Source organism: Callospermophilus lateralis, chromosome 3, assembly GCF_048772815.1.
Source record: "Callospermophilus lateralis isolate mCalLat2 chromosome 3, mCalLat2.hap1, whole genome shotgun sequence".
In the NCBI taxonomy this organism is placed as follows: Eukaryota; Metazoa; Chordata; class Mammalia; order Rodentia; family Sciuridae; genus Callospermophilus; species Callospermophilus lateralis.
In genome coordinates, this window is record NC_135307.1 from 68,860,758 (window position 1) to 68,873,331 (window position 12,574).

The 12,574-nt window shown below is 37.1% G+C and overlaps 1 protein-coding gene across 1 annotated transcript in view; it reads right to left on the reverse strand.

Annotated features, from left to right (window-relative positions):
- The window catches only part of Syt16 (synaptotagmin 16), a 106,934-nt gene that overhangs the window by 32,524 nt on the left and 61,836 nt on the right, over positions 1–12,574 (reverse strand). The window contains exon 2 of the mRNA XM_076848336.1: positions 2,469–2,681. Coding sequence (XP_076704451.1) covers positions 2,469–2,681 — 213 coding nt within the window. The remainder of the gene's footprint in view (positions 1–2,468; positions 2,682–12,574) is intronic.

Sequence of the window (12,574 nt, forward strand, 5' to 3'; positions counted from 1 at the left end):
TTCATCTTTCCATAAAGCAGACTTCCCTTCCTTGAAATTAAAAAGTAATTACATTGTTGTCAGAGAAATGTATCCTGGTTTCCTAGAAATTATAGGACATAATTATGTCACACCAGTTCTATTTGTTTGACCAGAATATTTTTCAACTTGTCTAGTTTATAACCCATTTTGATGGAATAAAACCCTATTTTGCAATTGCTTTCTCTGGTATGCCCATCATCATCCATGTGTGAAGACTCTGCTTACCATCTGTGGTGGTCAGGTCTATGTGCCATCTTAGCAAGGCAATAGGGGCCAATGGTTCAATCAAACACCAGTCCAAGTATTGATGGGAAGGAATTTTGTAGGTGTAATTAAATCAGGAGATCAGTCAGTTGAAAAGCAGTAAGATAACTACAACATCATTTATAACTGGTCAGTTGAAAAACAGTAGGATATCTGCAATACCCCTGAAGGACAAATTCTAAGAACTGCAGCTTCATCTCACCTGAGAGTCTCAGCCTCCCTTCTTGACACCTTGCCCTTTGCATTTTGGAGCTATGTATTTCTGTCACCTAGCTAGCCCCCATAATCACATAAGCCAAGTAAGTCTTGGTAATAATTCTCTTGAAATATACACACCTACCCACACAGACACACGTGTATGTATATAGGGTATATGTATTCCCACTGGTTTTATTTCTCTGGTTGGACTGTGATAACATCATCCCAATCAAAAATGAGATTCCAGGAATAAATGCGCTGAGTTTGATGAACCCAGAGAGATATTATCTAGCTTTTTATGAAACATTTTCAGAATTTAAAAAAAAAGCAATTGGACTATTATCCTACAGCCCACCTTTCATGCCTAAAGACCTCACACTCGGACTCTGAATCAAACCACTTAGACCAAACACACCTTGGCATAATCAGGAATGTACTGACAAGCCATGTGCAATAACACTGAATCAGATGCAGAGAACAAGAGAGAACTTGCCTGGAGTGTGGTGCTAATAACCTCACTACTGAGTCTAGAATGATCTCACTTAAGATGAAACATGAGACAATCTACCTAGTATATGGCTCATTCTTGGTTCAGATTTTACTTGGAACTGAACCTATAATCTCACTGCCCAACACTTTTGAAAGCATTTTTTTTTTAGTGTGGAAATGTTTGTGTACAATTAACTTGATCTCAGAAAACATGTTTATGATAGAATAAAATGGCTAAATATATAGACAACAAGCAAAGAAAAAAAGCAAATCCTCTCTGGAATACATATTTCATATTTTCATTTCTTATCATTGAAATAAATCCACTGATATAAAAACGAACAAGAAAAAAAGTCAAGCAATAAAAACTACATTAATGTTTCCATGGCATTTGATGATCTAAACTTTGGTCTGCAGCTATGCCTATGAAAATCCTGCTGATTTTCCTCAAAATTTACAGGTAATTTATTCAGTGTGGTGGAATTTTTCCTTTCTCCAGTAGAGAAAAATTTCTTTTTTCTATCACTATCTTCAAAAATATTCACAACTACCAATTGAGACCAGAGACCGGTTTTTGCTAATTCCAGGAAGATGGGGGTTAGGTGGTTGCCACAACTCTCAGAACATGGGCCATTTGTGTAAATCAGAACCCAGACACTTGGGCTTCTGGGAAATGGAGCCATTAGCTTTAGAATTAAACAAGCAACTCCCAGGGAACCAACAGCTATTAACTTTCATTAGCTAACATTTGCCCTCTCCACAGAGAAAAAGGAATGCTCTGATGTAACAGAAGAGAAAGAGAAAAAATAAGGTGGGAGAAGGCGGGGAAGGACGGTGAGGAAATGACAGAGGTCAGCAGCCGTTCATATTGTGGTTTGGTCATATCAGGCCTATATTTATTAGCTTACCTTGAACTAAAAAGAGTAGCGATAAAATGTCAGTCGGTATTTGTCAGTAAGTGAAACTACGTGATAGGCAGCAAGTTTTTCCTGCTGAAAAATAACATGGTTCTATTTGTTAATTCTAGCTCCCCCTTGTTCGTTGCCTGTCCTGTCTTCATTGCCAAATCAAAATTTCTTCTCTTTAATCTTCTCTCAATTTCTGTGATCTCCGTTTTCTCCAACTAGTGAGAAAATGAGGAAGGTGTACTATGACGTGCCCGTTGGTTTCACTGACCACATGCCCAAAAAGAAAGAAAGAAAAGAACTCGAATCACTGAGACCAGACCAAGAAGGTGCATGCTGTGAAGGTCTCTCTAGATATTTACTAAATACACTTTCTGTCCCAGTGGGGCTCTGGGTATAAGAATATCAGAAAGATGCCTCACCTTTGCTCAGGGAAGCACTAAGAAATATCACCTTGTTCTTTTGGCTTCCTTTTCATTTTCTTTTCCTCTCTGGATTCTTAGACACAGAATATAATATTTAAATGACTCAAAAATATTATCATTGGCCATTGCTGGTCTAAATAAAGGAAAAACAAGATGCAAAGGATACCTTTGCAGGCAGACACTCCGGCGCTATCTTCTTCATGGGTAGGGAGCAAACGGCCACACTTGGGTTTCTGTTCCAATTCCTTAGGTTTTCCTTTCTCAGAAGCTCTTGAACGGAAACTCTGGGACCGGGACACAGAAATCTCAAATTGTTTGATCACGTCCTCATCACTGTCAGAAGATGTGGATGGCTCTTCATCATCCCCAATACTGTCAACTGGGAGCAAACAAGAGACATGAGTCTGTGTGGCCTCTGTGATCCAACAGAGAGAGAAACAGTCTGGGAACCTGGAGAAGAGTGTAGACAGCTAATCTGGATCAAGCAGATTCAAACTGCATAGGAAGGATCTGAAGCACTTCTGAAACAGAAAATTGAATCCGAAGGGATGAAACAGAGATGGCTAGAACCCAGGAGAGTCACTGGGATACCTGTAGGCAACATCACGAGCCATGGGGTTGAGCCGGGCAGCCCTGCTGATTGTTTATGTTGCTTACAGGTATCCACAGCTAGGAAGAGGACCTGTACAAGTGCATCTGCCTGATGTGCAGTATTGTGGGAAATACATTCTTCATATTATCACATTTATTAAAACACACAGAGCCAAGTTCCAATTCAGAGAAGAGATATTTGCAACTAAAATTTTCCAATAGCTTCTAAGTTTTGAAAAGAGAATCATTGTGTCTATTTTAACTCATTTATACTATCCATGTTCTAAATCTTTCTCAGCATCAACAACCCAACCCAACCCAAATACCCTTTCAGATTTTTTTTAAATTTTAATTTGTTATATATGACAGTAGGATACATTACAATTCTTTGAATTTTTAAGAAATAAATTTCAATGGATATATTTGAGATTCACATGATGCAGAATACATATAGATAGTAAAATGGTGTGATATTGAAGTGAATTAACATATTATCTCACATAGACACTTTTTGTGTGTGACAAGAGGAGTTAAAATCTACTTATTTAACAAAAATCTCTAATACAGCTTTGTTAACTAGAGTATTTGTGGTGTACATCAGATCTACAGACTGTGTATTCTTACACATCTGCTACTTTGAATCCTTTGATCTACATCTCGCCATCCCTGCCCCTCCCTATCCTTGGGAACCATTGTTTAATTCTCAGTTTCTTTGAATTTGACTTTTTTTGAAAAAAAAGGTTTTATATATAATAAAAAAGATTTCATATATACTGAGTCTAGAATGATCTCACTTAAGATGAAACATGAGACAATCTACCTAGTATATGGCTCACTCGTGGTTCCGATTTTACTTGGAATTGGATCTATAATCCCACTGCTCAACACTTTTGAAAGCACTTTTTTTAGTGTGGAAATATTTGTGTACAATTAAACTTGATCTTAGAAAATATGTTTATGGTAGAATAAAATGACTAAATATATAGACAACAAGCAAGGAAAAAAGCAAATCCTCTCTGGAATACATGTTTCATATTTTCATTTCTTATCATTAAAATAAATCTATTCATTTTTATCATTGAAATAAATCCACTGATGTAAAAACAAACAAGAAAAAAAGTCAAGCAATAAAAACTACATTAATGTTTCCATGGCATTTGATGACCTAAAATTTAGTCTGCAGCTATGCCTATGAAAATCTTGCTGATTTTAAAAATTTACAGGTAATTTATTCAGTGTGGTGGAATTTTTCCTTTCTCCAGTAGAGAAAAATTTACCTTTTCTATCACTATCTTCAAAAAAGTTCACAACTACCAATTGTGACCAGAGACAGGTTTTAGCTAATTCCAGGAAGATAGGGGTTAGGTGGTTGTCACTACTCTCAGAAAAGCAGCTATGTTAGCTAATGAAAAAATGCTTTCAAAATGCTTTTACATATATATAAGATTTTTTGGATACTTTTCTTTCTGTTCCTGGCTTATTGGCTTAGCATGATGTCTTCTGCATCCATTCATGTTGTAACAAATGGCAGGATCTTGTTTTTAAGGCTGAATAATATTGTGTGTGTGTGTGTGTGTGTGTGTGTGTGTGTGTGTGTACATATATATATATATATATATATATATATATATATATACACACACACACATATGCTATATGTATTTGTGTATATATATTTAATTTATTCATTCCACCCACCTATAGACCCAGGCCGTTTCCATATCTTGGCTACCATGGATAATGTTCAATGAACATGGCAACACAGATATCCTTACAAGATGGTACTTTTGTCTCTTCTGGGAAGCTCTCAGAAGAGAGACTGTTAGGTCATATGGTAGTTCTGGTTTTAACTTCTTTAAGAATCTGCCCACCGTTTTCCCCAGTGGCTGCACCAATCTACATCCCCACCAACAGTGTATTCGGATTTCTTTTCCTTGTCATTTTTTCCTTTTGATCCTGGCCATGCTAATGAAATGCCCTTTGAATTATTTGTACACTTCACCCACACTGGCACTCTTGCCTCTTGCAGATGTCCTTTACCTTAACTTTGATGTTCCCTCTGCCTCCCCCAGATGGCTCCTTCACATTCCAGTCTTAGCTTGACTGTCACTTCATCCTAGAGGCTTCCTGGCCATTCTCCCTCAACTAGTTCTCCTCATAACAGTACTTCCTTGAAAATAAAAGCTATTATCTGTTTTGTTAACTGATGTCTCCCCATTATATAAAACAATACCTGCTGCAGAGTAAGTGCTTAGTAAACACTTGTTAAATATTAAATAAATGGGTGAGCCGGGTGCTGTGGCTCACGCCTGTAATCCCAATGGCAGGGGAGGCTGAGATAGGATGACCATGAGTTAAAGCCAGCCTCAGCAAAAGCGAGGTGCTAAGCAACTCACTGAGACCCTGTCTCTAAATAAAATACAAAATAGGGCTGAGGATGTGGCTCAGTGGCTGAGTGCCCCTAAGTTCAATACCTACTAGTAGTAGTAGTAGTAGTAGTAGTAGTAGTAGTAATGAAAACCCAGTTTTGTCCCAAGCCTGAGCACCTACGCAACAATTAACATGCTGTCCCCTATGCCTGGGATACTTTTCTCTGGGCTTCCATCCAGACTGGTTAAGAATATAACTTGACACATCAGCCTAGATATCAGCCTAGATTGACTTCTTTCCAGAACATCCTTCCTTAATCCCTTAAATCAAGTTCAGGGCTCCTTCCATGTGCTGTAAAATATTTCTCTCTTCTCCCTTGCAAATGATCCACCCCCCACTGTGGGGACATTATCTATCTAACTTCTAATTGCCCCACCATCCTGACTACACCATGAAGATAAGGGGGCACATCAAAGATTCCCCCATGCACGCAGGCCCTATCTCTGTACCAGGCACACAGCAGATTGCTCGTTAAGTATTTGCTGACTGTGAACAGAAAACCATAGATAATAAAGAATAATTTTAACCCCTTCCTTGCATCTAAAAGTCACATAGTGATTCCAGAGAAGACTATGGTTGTTAATTTGCAGATCAGTTATAAGGAACACTTCCAAATCAGAAACTAAGAAGAAATAAAACATCATATTTTTTAGTGAGAGAAACTACTTTTAAACACCAGCCTGGTCAAAATATTTATTTTCTGCCTTGGTTAAGAGTTGAGATTCCTAAAGTTCTTTGGAAGAATAGTAATAACAACAAACATTTACTGAATGATTTTATATGCCCAGGACTAAGTGCCATGTACATATTTAATCCACACAAAATCTATATTATTATTATTTCCATTTTTCAAGTAAGAAAATTTAGGGGGAGAGGAATCTATGAGGGGCTGAAGATCATACTGCCCAAAACTGGTAGAAACAAGAATTGAATCAAAGTAGCCTATCTCCAGAGCTCACTAAGCTGAAAAACCGGAGGTCATCATCAGAACTCTCACAATGCATACTCATTTTAAATAGCTTCTGTGGCTAAGTCTTTTAACCTCTTTGGGCCCATTTCCTTATTCATGGATCACTCCCCAAATCTTTTTTAGCACCAAATTCTCTGACTTCAAAGTTTCTGCCTCATAGGATCAATATTTAGAGTTAAGCATCTGGTCTACGATTATGAAAACCTAGCTTTCTCATCTCAGTTTTATTGCCTGTGTCCATCACCAAGGTAGGACCTGAAAAACTAAGTGTCAAAAGGAACTATCCAGTCAGAATGGCAATTATCAAGAATACAAGTAACAATAAATGTTGGCAAAATGTAGGGGGGGAAAGGTACATTGTTGGTGGGACTGCAAATTGGTACAACCACTATGGAAAGCAGTATGGATATTCCTCATAAAACTTGGAATGGAACCACCATTTGACCCAGTTATACCACTCCTTGGTTTATATCCAAAGAACTTAAAATCAGCATACTACAGTGATGTAGCCACATCAATGTTTACAACAGCTCAATTCACAATAGCTAAACTATGGAACCAACCTAGGTGCCCTTACATAGATGAATGGATAAAAAAAATGTGACATATATACACAATGGAATATTGAGTCAGCCATAAAGAAGAGTGAAATTATAGCATTTACCAGGAGATGGATGAAACTGGAGAATATTGTGCTAAGTGAAATAAGCCAGTCCCCAAAAAACCAAAGGGATCTCAAGTCCCACTAAACAACAGATTAAATAGATCCCTCAAGAAAACAAAGCTGCATCCCAAATCTCTCAGCCCTTCTGTCACCCACACAAAGACATGGGTTTATTCCAGGGGTAGCTAAGCCACTGTCTCCTAGAGCCCCAGCACCTATAGAAGAAGCATCATCACAGACACTGGGACAAGCGAGGAAGAAAATCTGTATTACTGACAACTTCAATAGCCCAAGAGAAAAAGCTGTAAAAACATGAAAAAACAAGGGATGTATTTGATTCTCTGTTTTACTCTTTAGGTTTCGGAAGTTTGTTGATATTATTTCATTGAAAAGTTTGGGCATTCCTTTGGTTTCTATCTCTGAGCCTTCATCTATCCAAATGAATCTTAAATTTGGTCTTTTCATGTTATCCCATATTTCTTGGAAGTTCTGCTCATGCTTTCTTAACATATTACTCAATATATATACCAGGTATCTTCTTGGGACTTTGCATATACAATCCCATTTAATCATCATGGCCACCCACAAAGTAAGGACTATTATTATCCCCATTGTATAGAGAGGAAAGAGAGAATGGGTGAGTACTTTCCATAAGGGAAACAAAGTTAAGAAAGTAACAAAGCTTGGACTTGATCATTGAATGTATATCCTTAACCACTACACCTATCACCAGATCTCATTACATCAGGAAACCGAGCCACCTCTAGCTTAATTTTCCTGATGAGGTGAGAAGGAGCTTTGCCACTTACCCTGAAATCTTCTAGGAGGCTGCTTCCTTTGTAATGGATCAAAGAAGAAAAGAACAGTGGAGAGCAATCAGTGCAAGTGGTGTGAATGTATATGGCTAGGCTGCAGGATAACTGGCCTGTTGCTCCTCATGAGACTATATATACAGTGCTATTCTAAGCCTCACTGCCCAAGAACCTCAGAGAATTCTCCAGTCTAAAAAAGGAATCTGTAACCTCTTCCAAATGCCACGGAGCAGCAACAGTAGCAGCATTATAGTTAATAAAAGCAATCTCTTGTATGGCATTTATCATGTGCTAGGAATTGTTGTAGAACTTAATGTATGTTCATTTATTTATTGCACACAAAAAAACATTGAAATAAGTACTGCTAGTAGACCCATCCTAAGGATGGAAAAAACAAAGGCACAGTGAAGTTAATAATTTGCTATAGTCATAATAGTTCATAGGTTGTGGACCAGGATATAGCCCAAGCCATCTTACTCTAAAATCCTTGCTTCTTCGAGACAAAACTTCTTAAACCATAAACAAAACTGATAAAATTGTGTTTTATCACTAAGAAAATAAAGTCTCATAGTTTGGGTTGGAAAGAATTTTCATGAGTATCTATTCCTTAATTTTCATAGAGAAACAAAATCCTAAAAAGTATTTTGCCCACAGTCATACCAAGCCAAGACCAATTCCAGAGCTCCAGTGTTTCAAGTTGATGGTGTTGCCATATAATTTTCCAGCCTTTCTTCCTAATGGTTTTGAGTCTTTTTTTTTTTAAATTAAATTTTTGGCTCTTATCTATTTGAATCTGTTATAATGCAACTGTGTCAACAACTAAATAGCTGATCTACATTTCATTTGGCTTAACCTTCAAAAAATTACAAAGTCTCGTTTAAATTGTGGCACTTGTTTCAAGATCAGATAGTATTTTCTGGCGTACCATGTGCACATCAAGTTCAGATTCCTTTTAAGCTAAATACCTGGGAAGTACAGTGGCAGTTTCTATTAAAATCTTTACTCCTCTAGCAATTAGCTTACTAATAGAACAGAAAAAAAACTGCACAATTGTCATGGAAGTGAATATGTTGGGAAATTGAAACATTCATTTCACTCAATCACAGAATTCAGACAAATCTTAGGTATCATCTAAACGTCTACCATTAAAGAGAAGTCAGACTTCTGCATTCATTTCAATACATGGCCACCTAGTTTCATCCCTTTATTCACATGCTATCAAGGTGCTACTGTGAGCTTCTTGCAGGGCAAGCAACTCATGAATTGACAGGCGGAGAGCAATTTGACAATGATCCACCAGTACTACGTCCTCACTGCAATGGAAAGAGAAGGTCCCTCTCTCTAATTTGCATGAATTATTTTCTAGTTTATGAAGCAGCAGAGGAAATTCTACCTTCATCTTCCATGTGCAAGAGACAAGAAGGAATGACATAGTACAACAGCAACTGTAATTTGGATGCGGCACCAGTCAAGTCTAGAGTGATTAGAGGGTAGAATGTGGAGTCCAGTTGCTAGAATGTGACCCTGGAATCTTCTCCTTGGTAGTCTGGGACTGAAGCAAGTTCCTTTACTTTATCAATTTCAGCATCCTAATTTCTATAATCCTTACCTCTTAACAGTTTTGAGAGAACTAAGTGAGATAAACTAGGTACAGGCACTTAGCACCTGCTTGACATATAATATTCTCCAAAAAAAAAATATCGTTGTTGTGCACTCTGCACGACCAGTTGGATTCCTTCCCCGACTTTTACCTTAAAAGAAGCAATAAAATGAGCAGGTGGGCACTGCCTATTTCCAGACAGTGCTGCTAACTCCTACAGAGCATTCCACCAGGTTTGGGCACAGGACTGTGAGGTAGGGTGAGAAATACAACCATACTATCCGCTTAATCTTCTACTGTCCCAGCCCTTGTTTCTTCTGCCATTCTGCTGCTATTTTACAGATGGAGCAAGAATTTATATACAATCACTGCAGCTCCAAGCTTATTAATTCCTTCCCGCCCACACAAGCACAATCAGGTGGAAGCAAGGATTGCTCAGGTCTTATAGACTGAAAGTGGTGACCAGCAGGGCTGGGCTGTGCTCAGTGATGCAGAACCTGGGTGCCACTTCTGACTACAATTGCAGGAAATTCCTCTAATATCAGATTTCTCAAATATCCAATGGCCAATATCTTCCCACCATGGCTTAATGGGAAAGAAACAAGGACAAGAAGCTGGTTCAAGTGAAAAAGCAAAAGGGAGGTCAGAGGTGAAATTGCCTCTTTGAGATCCCTGAAAAATGGCTACTTTTCTAAAAGTACATTTCAGCCATTCTTAGACCAGAGCAGGTTGACAAAGGAATTTTATAAATCATCTAATCTTGATTTGTTTTTCAGACTATGCTCTGTAGAGGCCAAGGGTCCCCAGAATGAACTTCAAGGATGCTCACTACAGAAGTTAGGGATGCAGATTGATGCACCCCGAACAGGTTCAGTTCGGCACCTTTTGCAATCATGGATATTTCGCTTTAATATGGTTTATTTTTTAATTTTGCTGGGGAAAAAGTTGGAGTCTGACATTTTAAAGAAGTTTGAAAAAAGCACTAATACAACTCTACTCTCTCCTGCTACAGACTACATATTAAGACTGAAATTATCTAAGAGATTTTTCCAATAGTCAGTTAGGTCATTAATGGCAGAGAAAGGATCAGCAGCTAGTTCTGTGCACACTGTTTTGTGTCACCCTGAACCTTATGTAAGATGTTTTGATAACTCCATTTCATATATGAACAAAGAAATGGCACCTGTAGTAATTAAATATGAGTGAGTCGTATAGAAACTCTATCACTAAAATTAGTAACATAGAAAGCACTATACCAAGTAAGTTACGGTATTGAGAATTTCTATTCTGACAATGCCAGATTAGTTCAAACTGACCTTCCCACAAATAAAAATTACAAATTCACAACAAAAACATGTTTATGTGAATGGTGTGAAGGCATACAAAGTGAGTAAAAGCACACAATAACTGGATGGATTTAATTTTTTAAAGAAAGCATATCTACTGGGTAAGCACATGGCTAAATGACTTTCCTACTCAAAGTATTCCTATGTCTGGGACACACAGAGGAGAGAGCTCAGGGAGGACTCAGAAGCCTTGCTGAGTTGAGGTATCAGAGGACAGAGTTCAAGGCAAAAGCCCAGAAAGGAAGGAGCCATGGAGAAGGAACACCCAAATCTGCATATGAACTTAGCTTAACCCTGACTGAAACCTGAACTATGAATGTGCAAAGGTGAGACTCCAAGAAACTCAGGAAAAGCAAATCTGGAAGGCTGAAAAAGGTAAGCAGGCATGTCAGCTGCTTGTTGCCTGCCTTAAAGGAGACAAGACTTGGAGTTTGAATATGAACAAATTAAAGGGGTGAGGCTTGGTGAACACCCCAGCCTTTCCCTCACAGCTCTAGAGGGTCAATCTTAAAAGTAAAACTAGGAGTAAAAGGGAAACAGATCCATCCTAACCAATAAAATCAATTCTCCAAAAGAGAAAGGATTAAAAATATAAGTTAGGTGAACTATAGGCATAAGGAAGTTAGTGACATTACATTAATATTGAACAAAGCAGACTTCAAGATAAGGGGTATTATGAGAATTAAAAAAATATGTTTTACAACAATAAACTGAGCAGTTCATCAAGAAGACACAAAACAGGTACATGCACCTATTAACAGGGCTTCGAAAAAATGAAGAAAAAAGTAATCAACTGAAAGAAGAAATAGAATTCAAAGTAAAAGTTAGGATTTTTAACATGTTCTTCTCCATAGCTTAGCAACTAAAATAATCAATAAATATATAGATTTGTGTTATAAGCCAACATATAGTCAATCACATTGATATGCACTTGAAAAGAGGGTTCTGCATTTGTTGGATACAGAATTCTATAAATGTCAAACAATACCAATCTGTATACAACTCTTGCAGAAAGTAGAGCAAGACAATGCATTTTATGAGGTCAGCATAATATTAATACAAACAGCTTTTGACAAAGACATCACAAGTGTAGAAAATTATATACCAACATTCCTTATGATCATGCTTACAAAAACTTCTTAGCAAAATATGAAGAAATGTAATCCAGTAATGCACTTAGAGAACCATATGTTATGATGATATGAGGTTTATCCTAGAAATGCATGGTTATTTTAAGATACTAAAATCAATTGATACAATTTGCCAAATTAATACAATTAAAGAGAAAACCAAATAATAATCTCAATACATGTAGAAAACGTTGCTCAAAGAATTTGATGCAAATTTATGGTAAAAACAAAACAATAAAAATTAGCATATTAGGTATATTCCTCAATCTGAAATAAAAAAAGTGGGATATGGATCTATGAAAACCTTACAGCTAATATCAAATGTTGGAACTACTTCGTGAACTTAGCAAAATAGTTATATAAAAATCAATTCAATTTACGTATTCTAGCAACATTTTGAAAATTAAAAAACTATGTTTAGAATGACATCAAAATGCATTCATACTTTGAAATGGATTTAACAAAGAGTATTCAAGATCCTCACATTAAAAGCAATAAAATATTACTGAGAGAAAACAGAAAATGCAATATTGTTAAGATGCTAATTTCCCCAAATTAGTCTATCAATTTAACACAATCCACACTAAAATCCAGACAGCTCTTTTTTGTCATATTTGACAAGTACACTCCAAAATGTGTACGGAAATGTAAAGAAAGTAGAATAGTCAGAATCATTTTAAGAACAAAGTATGAAGGATAATCTACCTGATTTTAAGACTGATGACATAG